This window comes from Arvicanthis niloticus, chromosome 17, assembly GCF_011762505.2.
Source record: "Arvicanthis niloticus isolate mArvNil1 chromosome 17, mArvNil1.pat.X, whole genome shotgun sequence".
Lineage (NCBI taxonomy): Eukaryota > Metazoa > Chordata > Mammalia > Rodentia > Muridae > Arvicanthis > Arvicanthis niloticus.
Window position 1 is genome coordinate 34,227,077 of NC_047674.1, and position 16,603 is coordinate 34,243,679.

The 16,603-nt window shown below is 41.6% G+C and overlaps 1 protein-coding gene across 1 annotated transcript in view; it reads left to right on the top strand.

Annotated features, from left to right (window-relative positions):
- Prim2 (DNA primase subunit 2) overlaps positions 1–16,603 on the top strand; it is a 202,660-nt gene that overhangs the window by 135,970 nt on the left and 50,087 nt on the right. The window contains exons 9-10 of the mRNA XM_034522057.2: positions 5,828–5,900; positions 7,727–7,912. Coding sequence (XP_034377948.1) covers positions 5,828–5,900; positions 7,727–7,912 — 259 coding nt within the window. The remainder of the gene's footprint in view (positions 1–5,827; positions 5,901–7,726; positions 7,913–16,603) is intronic.

The window sequence follows — 16,603 nt, forward strand, 5'->3', positions numbered from 1 at the left end:
GTGATGTTCATCGTGTGCTTGCCATCAGTACCACAGCATGAGAAGATCTTCCTTACCCCAAACCAGCTAGTCTTGCTGGGAGACCCATAGATCCACTTTGTATAATTTCCATTTGTTTTTTTTTCCCCCCCAACTCTCAGTTTCCACAATTCAATAAATGTTCCCACTGAGGGTCTAAGTGTCCAATTTCTACGCACGTGTATCAATGGGACTTACATTTTTGTTGCTTCCACAAAGTCCAAAAGTTCTGCTTCTTGCGTGGGATTCATGGGTGTGTGTGCAGATGTGTTTCCCACGTCTGTCATTTTAGATACTTGTGGCTTATTTATTTAGATATTCATATTTTCTGTAAATTAGGTATGTCAGTGTGGCTGTAATTGTCTGTGTTCTTGGCTCAGTCATCTGTCACACCCGTTATTCCCCAATATTGCATGAACTTAGCTGGGTTAAAGGTAGCACCCTATAAACTTGGCTATATAAATGGAGGTTTGGAATTGTGATAGTTAATCTTGATTGTCATCTTGACAGGGGACAATCCTCTGGGCATGCCTGTGGGGCATTGTCTAGAAGAGGTTAACCTCTGGGAATCTCTGTGAAGAATTACGCATCTAGGTTAACCAAGTTGGAGGAGCTGCTATGGATGCCGGTGGCAACCGCCCTAGGGCTGAGCAGTGTTTCCTGTTCTTTGTTTTGTCTTATAATTTAGTAATTAGGATTTGTTGTGTAAGGACAATAACTGAGATGTGGGGAGAAACCTATTCAAATCCGAACATCTAATAGTATTTTTTAAAAAGTCCATCCTGCGTTTTGTGCACTCATCAGTTTTGTTAAGGCACCAGGTTTATTTTGCTGGTCCATAGCACTGTTACATTTTAGCAAAAGAACACCCAGTCCTTTTACAGTCTGCTTCTTCAGAAGATCTTCCAATGCAACTGAATCTCACAGGGTCACAGCCTTCCTGTTTTTGCTACTTTTGTAACCCCAGAAGGTACTTGTAGTTCACCCTTGCTTGGTGCCTTTCACAGGCTGCCCCAGCAAAGGAAAGGTAATGTATGCATGGGATAATGTTGGAATTCCTAACCCTGCACTAGCTAGTCAAGCATTATGAATGAACCAATGGGTAGATAGTTTGCCCTTTTCATTTTATATTTATGGCAAGTTGGTGTCTCAGATAAGAAACAAAGATCCATTTTCAAGATTCTCTGATGAGTTAAACATTTCTCTTAATATTTGGTATGATAATGATCATGGACACTATGAATTTTGTGAACCATTTAAATGTTTTCTTAAAATTTATTTTTGGAGGCAATGACGTATTATGATACAAAAGATTAGAAATAGAACAGCTTCATGCTCATTGATTTTAACATGTTGAAAACTGAACGGTGGAGAAAGTGAATCATCCTCAGAATGAATATTCTTCTCTTGGATCTGCATGTGTGCCTCCCATTAAAATTATTGCTAAAATATTTGCTATTACTCAACAATTAATGAAAAAAACAAGCCATGAATTTGAAAGAAAGCTCAGAAGTAGATATAAGAGGATTTGGAGAGAGACAAGGGAAGAGGAAAATGATGTAATTATGTTATAATCTCAAAATAAAAAGACAATAAAAAGAAAAGAATGCCATCACTGTTTCTCTTTATCTAATATAATCACTGTGACATATTTATGAAACGAATGCACTATCTTAAAATCATAAAATAAGAATACACCTAGAGTTACCCATTACAGTGTTGACAGGCTTTTCTGCAGAAGCATCGTGAGAGCGAGGTTGATGGCACTCTGGGTATTAGTGGAGACACACGCCTCTCACGTTTCTTGGTTACTGCAACAGTCATCTTCAGAAGTGTCCCTTTGGCACTCTGTGCAAAAGCCAAAATTGCTGTGCCATGAGCTAGCATGAATTAAGCATTTTTGTTCTTTGAGCCAGTGTTGGTTGCTTGTAGTCTGTTCGTGTCTTGATCTTTGAGTTGCTGTCAGTGCTTCTCCATAACAAAACAGGAAAGTCAGCTCTGGAGCTGCTCCAGTGACCTAAGTTACCTAGTCACCTTCATTCTCGGGACTAAAAGTACACAACAAACACCTTCTCAGGGGAACTTTGATTTTAGCCCATGGGTTCAGTGTGCCAGGGAAGGCGAGGCAGAGTTTGTGGTGCAAGACCATGAGCGAGAGGTTCCTAGCATCCTGGTGGACCAGTATGCAGAGACCCTGAGCAGGACACAGAGGTGGGGAGGTAGGTGTTCACTTCACAGGTCCACCCTTAGTGATGGGATGCTCAAATTCCAGTCAGGCTTGCTGTACTTAAAGGTTCCCGGCTTCCAAAATAGATTGGGCATCCAGAGGTTTTCTTCCTACCCCTCCCCTCCCCTCCCCTCCCCTCCCCTCCCCTCCCCTCCCCTCCCCTCTCCTCCCTCCCTCCCTCCCTCCCTCCCTCCCTCCCTCCCCTCCCCTCCCCTCTCCTCCCTCCCTCCCTTCCTCTTGTGTCCCTATGTGTGGAGGAACAGTCTCGGTCTCAGAAGTTAAACTCAGGCCACCGCACTTGCAGGCATTTGCCACTACTCACTAAGCCATCTCACTGGCCTGAGCTGTGGGTGACATTTTTAGTATTCAAGCCAAAACAGAGCTTTTCGTGATTTGGAACTTACATTAAAAAATTCTTTTAGTGTATATACTCAAATTGAAGCTTTATTTCATTAAGATAAGTTTTCTCTGTTGAAGATGAATTTGTACCTTGGAAGCATTCAAGTAACTGAGCTGTAAATTCCCTGTGATGCTTGACTGGTCTGTCTTCTCCCCTAAGTTACAGCCATTCTTTTCCAGAAAAATCTGAGTTCATCAGTTGAGAAAAGTCAAGCTGTCACCTTTGCTGGCCTAGATGTAATACTGCCTAAAATATTCTTCAGATTTTCTTTATTGTCCAGTTTCTCTCCTTTCTGCTCATTTTTCCACTCTGCCTTTTTAAAGTGAAAAGCCATTTTAAGTAAAACTGAATATGTTAGTTTTGAGATTCTCAAGGTTTTTCTTTTGCTTACAGAGTAGGGGATCCAAGGGTTTCTCATCATCTGTCTTCTGATTTCCATGTCAACTCTGTCTATCACAACTGTACATGGCAGATGGCTTCCTTTCTATCTTGGGAGCTGGATGTGTGCGCTGTACATATATTGTCTCTACACTGTAGTATGTCATTTTCTTTGCTTTTACCCTTTTCTTGGAAGTTAGCCTATTTGTATATTATAATCATTTCTATAAAATGCATACACACACACACACACACACACACACACACACACACACACACATCTGCCAAAATTGACAATCATTTATATAAAATGTATGAGTCTAAACATGTGTGTGTATGTGTGTGAGTGTGTGTGTTTATTTTTTTTCTTCCTGGACCGACTTTATCCCTTGCTGTGTAGTGCAGAATGGCCTCAAATTCTAAATTCCCTTTCCCTGCTAGCTTGCAGGTGTGTGCCACTCCACCTGCCGGTGTTTCTTCTTTATCCCTTTAAACTCACTATGTTGCATTAATCTGGCTAAGACAAGTTCCTGTGGTATAGTAATTATTTAACTGTGTTTTATCAATAACGATCTATAAATATATCTGTATATCATTTTACCACTATCTGTGTATTTGCTAGTAGTTCTTTTAGATGATTGCAATCACCATTTTTTTATTTATGCATGTGGATACTGAAGTTTACAGGGGTCAGAGACACAAACTAGCACAGAGTCAGATGGTATCTCCGCTAGGTGCATACCAACTGCCATGCCGTTTGCTTTCTGTCTATTCACTGGTCAAGAATGTTAAAGAATGTACTTGCTCTGCTGTACAAGAGTATTCTTTACTGATTTTTTACTAGCACTCTGAATAAACCAGTTTATGTGCTCTCCCCAGCATTTCTAGTCAAGTCTGACATCAGGAATTCCATTTTACAAATGAGAATGATGGCAAATCAGGGTCATTATGTGACTTTTCCAGTTGTAGAACTGGTGACTTAAAACCTGAAGCAAGAAAGGTCTTCAGACTTGCAGCCTCTGCTATTTCCATTACCCTGGGGGGCTTCTCTGCTTTACCGTAAGGTTGGGAATTAAAGTCCGCTTTTATTCTTGGGATTCTATAGAAATTGTAATCCTGTATGCCTGTATGTGTGAGTCTAAATCCAGCTGGGGAGATGGTTCAGTGGACAAGATGCTTGTTATACATGCACGAGGGCTGGAGTTCAGATCCTGAGCAACCACATGAACACCCGGCCCGCTGGGCATGGTGACCACCTGCAGTTTCAGCACAGGGTAAGCTGGCTAACTGCCTGAGTCAGGAAGTTCATGCTTACAGAGACCCTGCCTCAGGAAATAAAGGGGAAACTGATAAATAAATGTCTGACATTACCTCTGGGCTTCTATATGGGCACACACACCCAGGAGCTGCCCTCACATGTATGAACCTAAATTTAGCGTATACATTGTACATACACAAACCTGCCAGAACAGTGTAAATCATTAAAGTAACAGGAGTGGGTTTCCTGTAGCATGATCTTTGTCTGCATCTTGTTAATGTCATTGATGGAATATGCCAGAGTAAATATATTACATCACAGAAGAGGGAGACTGTGGGAAGGAGACGTTTACACTTAGGTCTGACAGTCTCATGAGGTAATTGCAGCATCCCAACACACTACTGTGGGCTTGTTCCGTAATTCACATCTGTTTCTTAATCAATGGAGTTAACCGATTGTGGAAACAGCAGCTCCTTAAAGAGCACGTTGTGGTTCAGTAGGGAAAGGAAAAGTCTGTGCCCAGTAGATGTGCAGTAGTCTGGATTCTTTATGATTAAGTCAGCTCTTGTCTCCAGCGTTTTCTTTAGTTGCATCTTTGTAAGCCAGGAGTTGACTGGATACATTTCTGTATGGAATACAGTAGCTGTTCTTTGTTGTGTCAAGCTTAATGCTGTGGGAACTTTGTTTATGGGATTGGACAAGGGTAGTAGATCTTGTCAAGGTTATGAGAGAGTACAAAAGATGAATGGCTTTAGATAGTGTGTGTCAACCAGTGTTTGCACATTTGTAAATAACACCACAGACACATTTATTACCGGAAGAGGATGGCAGGATCTGGAGGAAATGGAATGAAGAGACAAGTTTACATTTGGCTGTACAGTAGTCTTGGTGTTTTGATCCTAACATGTTTCTAGTTTCCTCATTTGCTGATGTAGGCTAGGTGTTCTCTCTGAATGGATATGAGGACTTAATTAGAGAATTGGAGATTCCTTGCACACTTAAGCAAGCACTTCAATATTTTAATGCACAGGACTACTACTGCATGTCAGACCTTTAACAAAAATGTTGTCAATTTGGATTTCAATTCAGGTCTTCCTGTCATCACTGACAGGAGGCATCATCATCTCCATTTGACAGAGAAGGAACACAGATGCCAAAAGGCTAAATGACGTGTTCAGGGATCTGTGGTCAAGGGGTGATTTCTCTTGGACATCACTCCCCTTTTGTTTTGGGTCAGTTGTAGTGTTTCTAATGAGGCTTAAGTGGCAGGTCTAAGCTTTTCCAGTGTGGGTTACTTGTAAGACATGAAAGTGCTGCCCTGGGTTAGGAGTCAGGAAATCCAGGCTGTTACTACATTGTGTGTTACTAGTAAGTAATTCATTGGATATGTCTTATTAACTACATGTAAAGTCTTGGCTTTCTGCTAAGGTTCATGTGTAAAATGTTGTCTTAGATCAAAACTTTGATCTTAGAGTAAAAATTCTCCTTGAAGAGATAGAAGTATTTACAAATCTCATTTTGTATTTTGTTCTGACTTTGTTTTCAGTCATTCTTACACTGGTCAAGATTATAGTATCCAGAAGAACCCGGGGAAGATTTCCTTAGATCAGATTGATTCGGTAAGTGCCAGCCCTTGCCGAAAAAGTTTCACATCTTATGTACATGACTTTTTTTTTAATTATAAGAAAACCAAATTTAAGGGGAAATTGTTTGCAATTTTTTAGTTAGTTTTGAGGATAGAACTTAGTAGTTCTTTACAGAGAGACATTAGATGCTCACTAGATACTCATTAGAGGGAACAGCAAAGTCAAACAAGTAAGGCCTGGTCCTGACGGGTTCAGCTGGCAAGTCTGCCCAATGAGAATTCAAGTCCTGGGAGGAGGGACTTGAATCTGAGGAAGTTAAAGGGAATAAGGCTGAAATGGAAAGTAGAAAAGCTGAACTAAAACCAGGGAATGATAATTCATTTCTTAAAAAGAAATTATTTTATTTATTTTATGTATATGAGTACACTGTTGCTGTCTTCAGACACACACCAGAAGAGGGCATCAGATCCCATTACAGATGGCTGTGAGCCACCATGTGGTTGCTGGGAATTGAACTCAGGATCTCTGGAAGAGCAGTCAGTGCTCTTAACTGCTGAGCCATCTCTCCAGCCCCATCATATTTTGGCATTTGACATTAAAACAAAGACCTGCAGTTTTTAAAGTATTGGCTAAACATCTTTTTGAATTTTCTCTTTGAAATGTTTTCTATTAATTTTGTGTACTTTATATATGGTTTATTTTATAAATCAACTTCCTATTTGCAATTGTATTTTCAGACCTTTCTCTTAGAGATATAGAATATTATGTCCACGTAAACCCTCTTAGAATATTCAGAGCAGTTTTGTTTGTAATAAGAAGATGGACAATATCTAATGCTCTTTAGTAAGCAAATGGTTAAGCAAACTGCAGTGTATTTAAGCTATAGAGTGTGCCTGGTCATTAAGCTTCTCTGAATTGTCCCAGGTCAGCCTCGAACCAAGGTTGAGAAATTACTAAGAAGCCAGTTTTCAAGCACAGCATACTGTGTGATTTTGTTTAGTCAGTTATTTCGAAATGACAAAGTTACAGAAATGAACAGATGAGCTATTTCCAAGTGTTAAGACAGGAGGAGGTAGGGGTGAGCAGGGCACAGAAAGCAGAAATTAGACAGCAGGAGGAGAGCCGGTGAGATGGCTCAGTTGGTAATGTGCTGGTTATGTGTGCAGAGCATTCGGATCCCCAGCACTCTAGGAAAAGCTGCATGTGGTGGTCTGGGCCTGCAGTCCCAGCACGGGGAGGAGGAGATACAGGTACAGGCCTGCACTGGCCAGCCGGTTTAGCTGAAGCAGTGTGCTCCATGCTCAGTGAGAGCAGTAGAGGAAGACGCCCAGTGTTGACCTCTGGTCTCCATGCACAAATCCAAACAGGAAATAGGGGCTCTTGTGTGATGAAGTCAGTTTGCATCCTGACTGTGGCAGTGGACATATAAACCTCTACATGATGTAACGTGTACATAGAAGTATATGCACAACTGCGAGAATCTGAGGAAACGGAGTGGGGCATATCCATGTTGTCGTTGCTGTCATGCAAGATTTTATATCTGAGGAAAACTGAGGACACACTATATCTTCTTTGTATTATTTCTTGCAACTAATAATGTGAATCACTAGTTATCCAAAGAAAAAAATGTAAAAAAGAAACAAGGGAAACAGATATTATATAACCTAGTATGTTCAAAGTGTTACGAGCTTGATTTTTAATCATTATAAAATGTCTTGTTTATAATCATAATAATATAGGAATGCTTTCTATGGCTTATGTTCTTTATTCTGGTCAAATCAAATTTACAATCACAGCAGATATGACATGGGCTCTAGTATATGTTCGGCATTACTAAAACTTGCTTGTTTGTCTTGTAGCTTTCTACAAAATCCTTCCCACCTTGCATGCGTCAGCTGCACAAGGCTCTGAGGGAAAACCACCATCTTCGTCACGGAGGTCGCATGCAGTACGGCCTGTTCCTCAAAGGCATTGGGCTAACGTTGGAGCAGGCATTGCAGTTCTGGAAGCAAGAGTTTATCAGAGGAAAGATGGATCCAGACAAGGTAATGCTGAAAAGGCATAGCAGCAGCAAATGAAAGCTTGTCCGTCTGAAGCTAGAAGATCTGTCCTAAAATACGCACCAAAACACAGATGAAAGTATAAAAGATACATGTATCTTAGTTTATGTAAAAAGATATTCACATCTTAATCTAGCCAGTGCCAAAAGTCTGGGCAAGGCATCTTCTTAAGTAGGCATGTTACAAGCAGGTAGAGCCTGCTTCCTGAGTTGTGTTTCTATAAGGATGTGTATGTGTGCACGTGTGTGCAGACACACACACACACACACACACACACACACACACACACACCCTTTGAAGGTCTGAAGAGCTCATGAATGCTTAATGTGAAATCAGTTAAAATGCTTTCTCTTGGGCTGTGCTCAGTCCCTAGAGCTTTTATTTCAACAGCCATCACAGCAACAGCCTTTAATCGGTCTAGAAATCAGGTTCTCAGGCCCACCTCTCAGTTCCTTTTCTTTTCTACTAATATCAGGTGGTAAAATTTTGTCTAGAAATATGTTTTTTGTCTCTCTTATGTCATACACCACATGAAAAAAAAGCATGTGTCGATTTCTTGATTTGCTTCCTCTGGACGAAAGGCTAATGGGAAATGGAGAATGTATATATAAGAAATACCACGTGCTGTCTCGGATTAGCTTTCTAGAGCTGCCGTTACCAAATTCTAAGACCAGTGGCTTGAGCAATAGAAACTTAGTTTCTCATAGTTCTGGACTCTGGAAATTCAAATCAGGGTGTTGCCAGGTTCCACTGCTCCTGAGGCCTGGCCCTTTGGCTTGAGGGCCTGTTCATAGAGTCTTTTCTCTGTGTGAGCACCACAACCTCTGAGGCCACTGCTGCTGCAAGGACTCCAGTTGTGCTGCACCGGGTGGCATCTTATTAACCTTGCTTGCAGTCTTAAAGGCGCTTTCTCAGAATAGAACACAGTCACACTTGGAATCACAGGGCTTCAACGTAAGAACTTTAGGATGACATGACTTGGTATGTAACAAGTGTGTTATTATACACTTTAAAGTTCTGGTTCTGGTACTCTGTGTGTGTGTGTGTGTGTGTGTGTGTGTGTGTGTGTGAGAGAGAGAGAGAGAGAGAGAGAGAGGTGCCGTTGTACATGTGGAAGTGAAAGGAAGACTGCAACCCTAATAAAACAAATGTCCACATAAAACATTTATGTGGAATGCAAAGCAACTTTTAGAGCATCAGCTTTGAGCATCGATACATCACTCCTAAGAGAACAACATTTTGTCGTGAGTTAATATCCAGCAAACCAAAAGCTTTGCAGTATATTTCACTCCAGGGAATTAGATTTCGAGTGTAGATTTTAGCCTTAGTTTTAACGAGTTGTATTACTATGTGTGATGGATTAAAAATTTAAAAACAAAGCCTTCTTGTCAGGGCAGGGCACTTGAAAATTGCACCTAAGTTGTCAAATACAATTCTTTGGTTTATAAATGACTTTTACAAGAGGTATTTTAAGTTTTGAATCTCATATTTCTTAAATAATTTCTTATATTTCTTACATAAGTACATGATACTTTATGGAAATAAATGTACTTAAATAATCATAATGCATGTTTGAGGAGTTTCTTTTTTATTTAACTTTTTTACTTACTCAATTTACATCCTGTTCTCTGCCCCCCTCCTGGTCACCCCGTCCCACAATCCTTCTCTATCCCTGTCTCCTTCTCCTCTGAGCAGGTGGGGCCCCCTAAGGGTATCCCCCAGCCCTGGGACTTCAAGACTTTGCAAGGCTAGGTGCTTCCTCTCCCGCTGAGGCCAGACAGGGCAGCCTAGCTAGAGGAACATATCCCATGTACAGGCAACAGCTTTTGGGACAGTCCCCTCTCCAGTTGTAGGATCCACATGAAGACCAAGCCACACATCTGCTACATATGTGCAGGGAAGCCTAGGTCCAGCCTGTGTATGTTCTTTGGTTGGTGGTTCAGACTCTGCGAGCCCCCAGGGTCCAGGTTAGTTGACTCTGTTGGTCTTCCTGTGGAGTTCCTGTCCCCTTTAGGTTCCACAATCCTTTTGAGGAGTTTTCTTAGTTATAATTTTTGTATTTTACATTGCTAGTCTGTCTACCTGAGGAAAAGCCTCACCTTGTGTACCACAAGACGTTAAATTTATTATTAAACTTTTATTTAGTGATATGTGAGAAAACATATCACTAAAATATTCTTTTACTTGGAACTTGGTTAGTAAGTTGCTCAGTCACTAGAATTAAGTTGCACTGGCTAATTGTAACAAATTTACAGCACCCTGTCCTCTCAGCCAGATTGTTTGCACTGGTATTGATCTCAGTTGCCTTCCCCTGGCTCAGCTGGACATTCAGCATTTAAGTGGCTGCAGTTTCTGGCCCTTGCATGCCGTATGCAGGGTCCATGGTTTGCTTGTCGCTTGCTGTTATTGAGCTAAGTAACATTTCACACCATTTTGTTTGTCCGAGACACCAACAGGTGATGACATAGGATAGACTTGAATTGTTCAGTTTACTATCAGTTGATCAATTGCTCAAATTTAATTTAATTTTTTTTTTTTTACTTATTCACTTCACATTCTGTCCCCTGCCCTTCTCCCGGTTACTTGATAGGTACGTGACTATACATATCAAGATCTGGGGACAGGGCTGACAGTTTGTGTTTTCAGAACCTTCCACATGAAGGTGGTGTTCACCAGGTTAGATTGACAAAAATTGTTTGGGGAACTACTGTTTAAAAAATTCAAGTTGCTAACTGGCTTATTCACCAAATAACCACTGCAGGTCTTCAGCTCTCATTTGTTCTGTCTGCCTCCGTAGGCAATTTGGGCATAATGATCTATCCTGTGTCAATAATCCATACATACATTTAAAAGCCTGCTACATGCCAGGTCCTAGTAACTGCTAAGTGAGTATGTACAGCAGAGTGTCTCTGCTAATGTACTGCTAATGAATCTTCAATATACTCCAGTATTGATCCCATGAACCCTTGGGGAAGCTAGGCTGGACCTGGAGTACTCACAGCTCCATGCCTTCCATTGTAAGTAGTGCCTTTCTTTTACTCTAGAATGTTTTCTGAACATGATTCTCTCTGCACCAAGTGACGTGAAAAGGCTAGGGAAGGGCTGATGGGGAGGGCAGGCTTGGGGTCAGGCAAGCTTATTTGTTCTGCCATATATAAGCTATATAACTATTAGGGTTCTCCAGGGGGAAGGAACTAGTAGAATGAATATTTATCAAGAGGGGATGTATTAGGTTGGCTTACTCAGTACCACCTGGGCAGTCCTACAGTGGCTCTCTTACTCTGGAAGCCACAAGGCCTCATGCTTCAGAGCCCTAACCTGGAGCCAAGAGCCTAGGGATTCCCAGAGAACCTCTGGTCTTCACTCCACATTGGAAGACTGAAGAAGCAGGGTTCTTATACCAGCAAAGGAACACCACAGCAGTAGCAGCAGCAGCTGCAAGGTAGATGAACTTGCTGCCAGAGGGAAAACAAGTGGAAAACCCAAAGCTTCTTTTTTTTCCTCTTAGGCCTCCTTAGATTTGTGCGTGCATTGGAAGACCCCACACACATTTAGGTGGGGTCTTCCAACTTTGAATAATGTGGCTAAGATGATTTCTCACAGGTAAATAGTTCCCTGTCAGCTTCTCTCTCTCCTGTTCCCTTAAGTTGTGCGGCAGCCGGACACAGAGTCCCTCACACAGCTCACTCCATTGCAGCTGTTGCTGAGTATCTGCAATCTGTCCAGGGCCCCGCCAGATGTGAGGACTACAGCCTCAGTCCGTAGTCTCTGAGACCAGCATATGGGAGGGGGGAGGTGTTCACAAAGGAATTAACCAGCGTTTTAAAGAATGTTAAGCTACAGAGTGGCAGTTTGAGCACTTATTGATGCCTGGTGTTGGCAGGCAATATAGTTGTTATTGCCTATTTGATTGTATAATTCTTAATGCAGCCCTGAATGTATTTTCCTGGTAGAGCAGTACTGGACCATAGGGTTGTATTCAGTCTAAGTTAGCAGTATTTTGGTTTTTAACAGTGTCACATGCCCTAGAGTAAAAGCAGAGAAGACATAAAATGAGCTCACTCAGGCTGAGGGTGGAAAAGTGTGTTGCTGCTTTTAATGATGCCTGAGATTCTGATTCTGCTGAAATTCAGAGCATCATCTCAGTGTAAACATTACCCTTTCATGAAGAGCGCAGTAGGTTTTAGGCAGGAACATGGCACACCAGTAAACCTGGTTAGATTTTTATTTTAAAACCTGTATTTCCTGGTGTCTAGAAAGGGACATGAGGCACATCACAGGTTGACTGTGTTGTGAGAATTGTTCAACTTGACACCTATTTTAATAGAAAGTTTCAGTTTTCCGTTTAGTCACTAGAGGTGCAGTAAATGAGGACTGATGCTTAATCTCACTTTCTACCTTGTGAGATGAGTCACCTGGGAAACCGGCTGCCGACGTCTGTATGGGGGTGACTTGATTAAATTGAGGTTGGGTGCGCCCCCCCTCCCCCATTCTGCGTTGTATAAAAGGAAGATGAGCTGAGCATCCACTCACTCTGCTTGATTGTGGGTGTGATGTGGTCAGCTCTCTCAGGTCCTGCTGCACGACTCCCTAACAACAGACCAGAACCTCAAACTGGGCCAGGATAAACCTGTTCTCCCTTCAGCTGCCATCGGCATTTTATTAGTGCAGGAAAAGACACTAAGACACAGACAGTAGTGGTTGTCTGCTGAGGGTTGCAGAGAAGTAACTGTATGCATGAAGTAGGAGAACTAAATTGGCATTTATCATCTTAATGGCAAAGATCAGCAGGAAGGAGTCTAATGATGGCACTTTTCTCTGCCCCTTTTCTCTGCCCTTTTTTCTCTCCCATCTAGTGTTAGGGAGTTGAAAGGGTTGAAGAAAAAAGAATCCAAGTAGCCAAAAATCCAGCTACACGGCCCTTCCAAGTGTTTTAGACTATATAGAGATGTGTGTAGTAAAGGTGTCTCCACCTCTTCTGTATTACTGAAACACTGATGCTGGGTAGACTCATATAAGAAGAACTAACTTCAGCGGCTTAGAATAATCGTGAAACTCGCCAGTCATACTTTGAAGTAAACGATGTATTGGGTTAAGTGTTAGTATCCAGTATTAGGGCATTGAACACTACATCTGGCAAAACCAATAGCTTTTGGTTTTCCCTGTCAAATGAATTTTTAATTCTTTATTCTCTTTCATCAGAAATATTTTTCTCACAAAATATATCCTGATTACCATTTCCCTTCCTTCTGTTCCTGCTAGTTCCTCCTCACCTCACCTCCCTTCTGGATCACCTCCCTTCTGTCTCTCATTAGAAAACAAACAGGCTTCTAAGGGTTAAGGACAGGATGGGATGGGACAGGAGAATACAAAATAAAACTAACACAGTGGAATAGGCAAAACAAACGAATAGAAGAAAATGAACCCAAGAGAAAATACAAGAAACAGATATAGACAAAGAGATCCACTCATTCACACACTCAGGAATCCTATAAAAAACATGAAATCAGAAGTCATAATATATACTTAAAGGACCTACAGGGTAAAAGCGAAGAACAATATATAAAGAAAATAAAAAGAAATAATAAGATAAAGTAAAAGGGGCCTGATGTGCCATCATGAGACAAGGAAGCCCCAAAGATGCACTGAATTCATTTTCTGTTGGCCACCTGTACTGGGCATGTAGCCTGCCCTTAAAAGTAATTTGTCTTCCCAGTGAGACTCCTTTGGAGAAAACTAAAATTTCATTTACAAGTAGTTATCAGTTGGAGATAGCTTCTAGGTTAGGGATGGGGCATGTGCCCACTTCTCCATTCAGCTCTAGGACCTCCTCTGGTGAAGATACATGCAAACCCATGCGGCCCTTGTGCACACAGCCTCAGACTCTGTGAGTTAATATGTGCACCGATCCCTTGCCTTAGAGGACCCTGTTTCCTTGGTGTCCTCCATCCCCTCTGGCTCTTACTCTCCTCCTGCCCTGCCTCCTCTGATCTCTGAGGGATCTGATGAAGACATCCTCTTTAGAGCTGAGTGTTCCAAGGTGTCTCAGTCTGCATGTTGTTTGGCCATGGTGTCTGTCTGTTTCCATCTGTTGCAGGAGGAAACTTGTCTGATGGTGGCTGAGAAAGGTAGCAGGATGTCATTAGGAGTCATTTTATTGCAGTGTTCTTTTAGTTATCAGTAGTATTTGATTTTACTTTAGGTCCCTGGGCTATCTGGTCTCAGGTTCTTGGTCACCCAGGAAATGTTGGGTATGGATTCCGTCTTGTGGAGTAAGCCTTAAGTCAAATCGAACATTGGTTGGTCACTCCCACAAGCTTTGCGCTAGCACGTCTTGCAGGCAGGTCACCATTGTAGATGAAAGGGTTTGTGGCTGGGTTGGCATTTATCTTTCTCTCATGGTAACATGCAGAGCAAGCATGCTTTGTACCAAAGACACAGTATATAGGGGTGAAGGCTCTGTGAGGTACCAGCTTGACTTGACCATGTTCAGTGAGCTGTGCAGGTGCTGTTTTCAGCAACAGGACCTTGCTGTCAGTGTGCCTGCGTTGTTTGGGGGATTCCCATGGGATCCCTTTGGCTAACAGCTCAGTTAGATGGACCCATTCCTGGTACTGGAAGCTTCATTTGGTGACAAGAGATGTCCAATTGGGGCTGTCTCTTTCATTATTTGGTGATTACACTTAGATTACCTTCCTACAAGAAAACATTCTAGGAAGCTTCTACTGTATTAGGTTTCCATAAGCCTCCTCAAATAGCCCTTAATTTTAGCCCTCTGTTATTTCCTCCCTTGTCCCCTCTTTCTTCCTCTCCCTCTTCTCTCCTCCCCATCATGTGATTCTCTCATTCCAGGTTCCCCCTACCCCATCCATAACAATGTAGTCTGTTTCCCTCAGGGACTTATGGAAACCAAATGGGAAGCCTTTATCTTTTTCATTTATTTATTTAATTATACATGCTGGTGTTGAGTTCAGGCCCTTGCACATGCTAGGTAAACGCTTTACTACTGATCTACGTCCCTAACCTAGGAGTTCAGCTAAGGCCCTTCACTCGTGCCGGTGGTACCTCTTGAGTAGATGGTGAAATGGCACAGCATCTCACCTCCTAACGTGGACAGTCAGTTCTGTTAATGTGCCTGATGCTCTTAGGGGAGGATGGTATGCGCATGTGTAGCTTCTTAAGGGAAAAAAAACAGTTTAAGATTTTACTTGTTTTATTACTTTTATGCATTTATTTTAAAATTGTCCTTACACACACACATGGGTTGCTGTTACAGTTAGATGTATGAAAAAATCATTTCCTGTTTGTTGAGCATATTCTATCTGTAGCCTTATTTCAAACAAGCATTTACTGGATGTTGAACATATTCTTTCTGTAGTCTTATTTCAAATAAGCATTTACTGTGTATGTTGAACATACTCTATCTGTAGCCTTATTTCAAGCAAGCATTTACTGGATGTTGAGCATATTTTATCAATAGCCTTATTTCAAGCAAACATTTACTGGATGTTGAGCATATTCTGTCTGTAGCCTCAGTCCTCCCATTGGTCTTCTGTGTTTCCCTAGTTTTGCTTCTACGGTAATGTACTATATGCAAAAAAAAAAAAAAAAAAAAAAAAAAAAAAATCTAGGATTATCTTAGTTTGTGTTTGTTTCCCTGAAAATGACATCAATTCATTCATTAGATGAACGCCATGTAGACTGGGATACAGAAGAAGACAAGTTAGGGGGCAAGAAGGAGATAGTGATGGAGCTGGGGGAGGAAGGATGCGGGGAGGGAGAGGGAAGAGAGAGGGATGGAGACAGAAGAAATTAGAAAGAGAAGGGGCGCTATATGAATATGCAGAGGACAGAGGGGACAAAGTCTTCACTATTTTATTAGAACTGTTGAATCACCTTCCAATTTATTACAAGTTCTTTGGGAAGCACAGACATTGTTTTGATTTTGTATTCAGGTAACATGCATTGGGTACTCTGAGATGGTTTACACAGCTCAGCAAACAAGTCTCCTGAGTAGGGTAATTCTGCCTGATTTGGATGGGAGCATAGGCTAGCTGGGGGAATGTATGCTTTGGAATCAAATTAAAGCCCAGACCCATCTGCTCATTATAAGCTGCGTGGCTTTGTACGAGTCTGCTCCCAACTTGAGCTTCTCGTGCCTTGGGTAAGGATAATGCTGGGATTTATATGGTGATAGTATATCATACTATTCTTCTTGTACCACATATGAACAGTGTCTGTTATTTAGCAGAAATCTAAGTTGTTTGCCCCTAAGTTCCCATTTGACAGGAACTAGTTTGTGGTAATACCAGCAGGAAGAGCAAGCTCACGAGTGGAATAGTATATCCACCCAGGGTCCTCCGAGGGTTTCCTGGGGAAGTTAATATTTGACTTGGACCCTAAATGGTAACAATATGTAGAATTGGGAGGCAGTACTTCCTGAACTGTGGTATGTTTCTATTATAAAGGCTGTTGATAACATAACAAAGGCTCCTTTAAACTGTGGTTTGGCTAAAGATATAAAATCATTACTCAAGTGGATGATTCTTATGTTCAGTCTTGGTAAAAGCTGGGTGTTACTAAGTCTCAGCAAAAGCCTTCCTGCTGGGTGCTGAGGAATTGAATGTGGGTGCCGTGTGGGTGTTGTTGATCTGCAGTTGATGGAAGTGTGAAAAC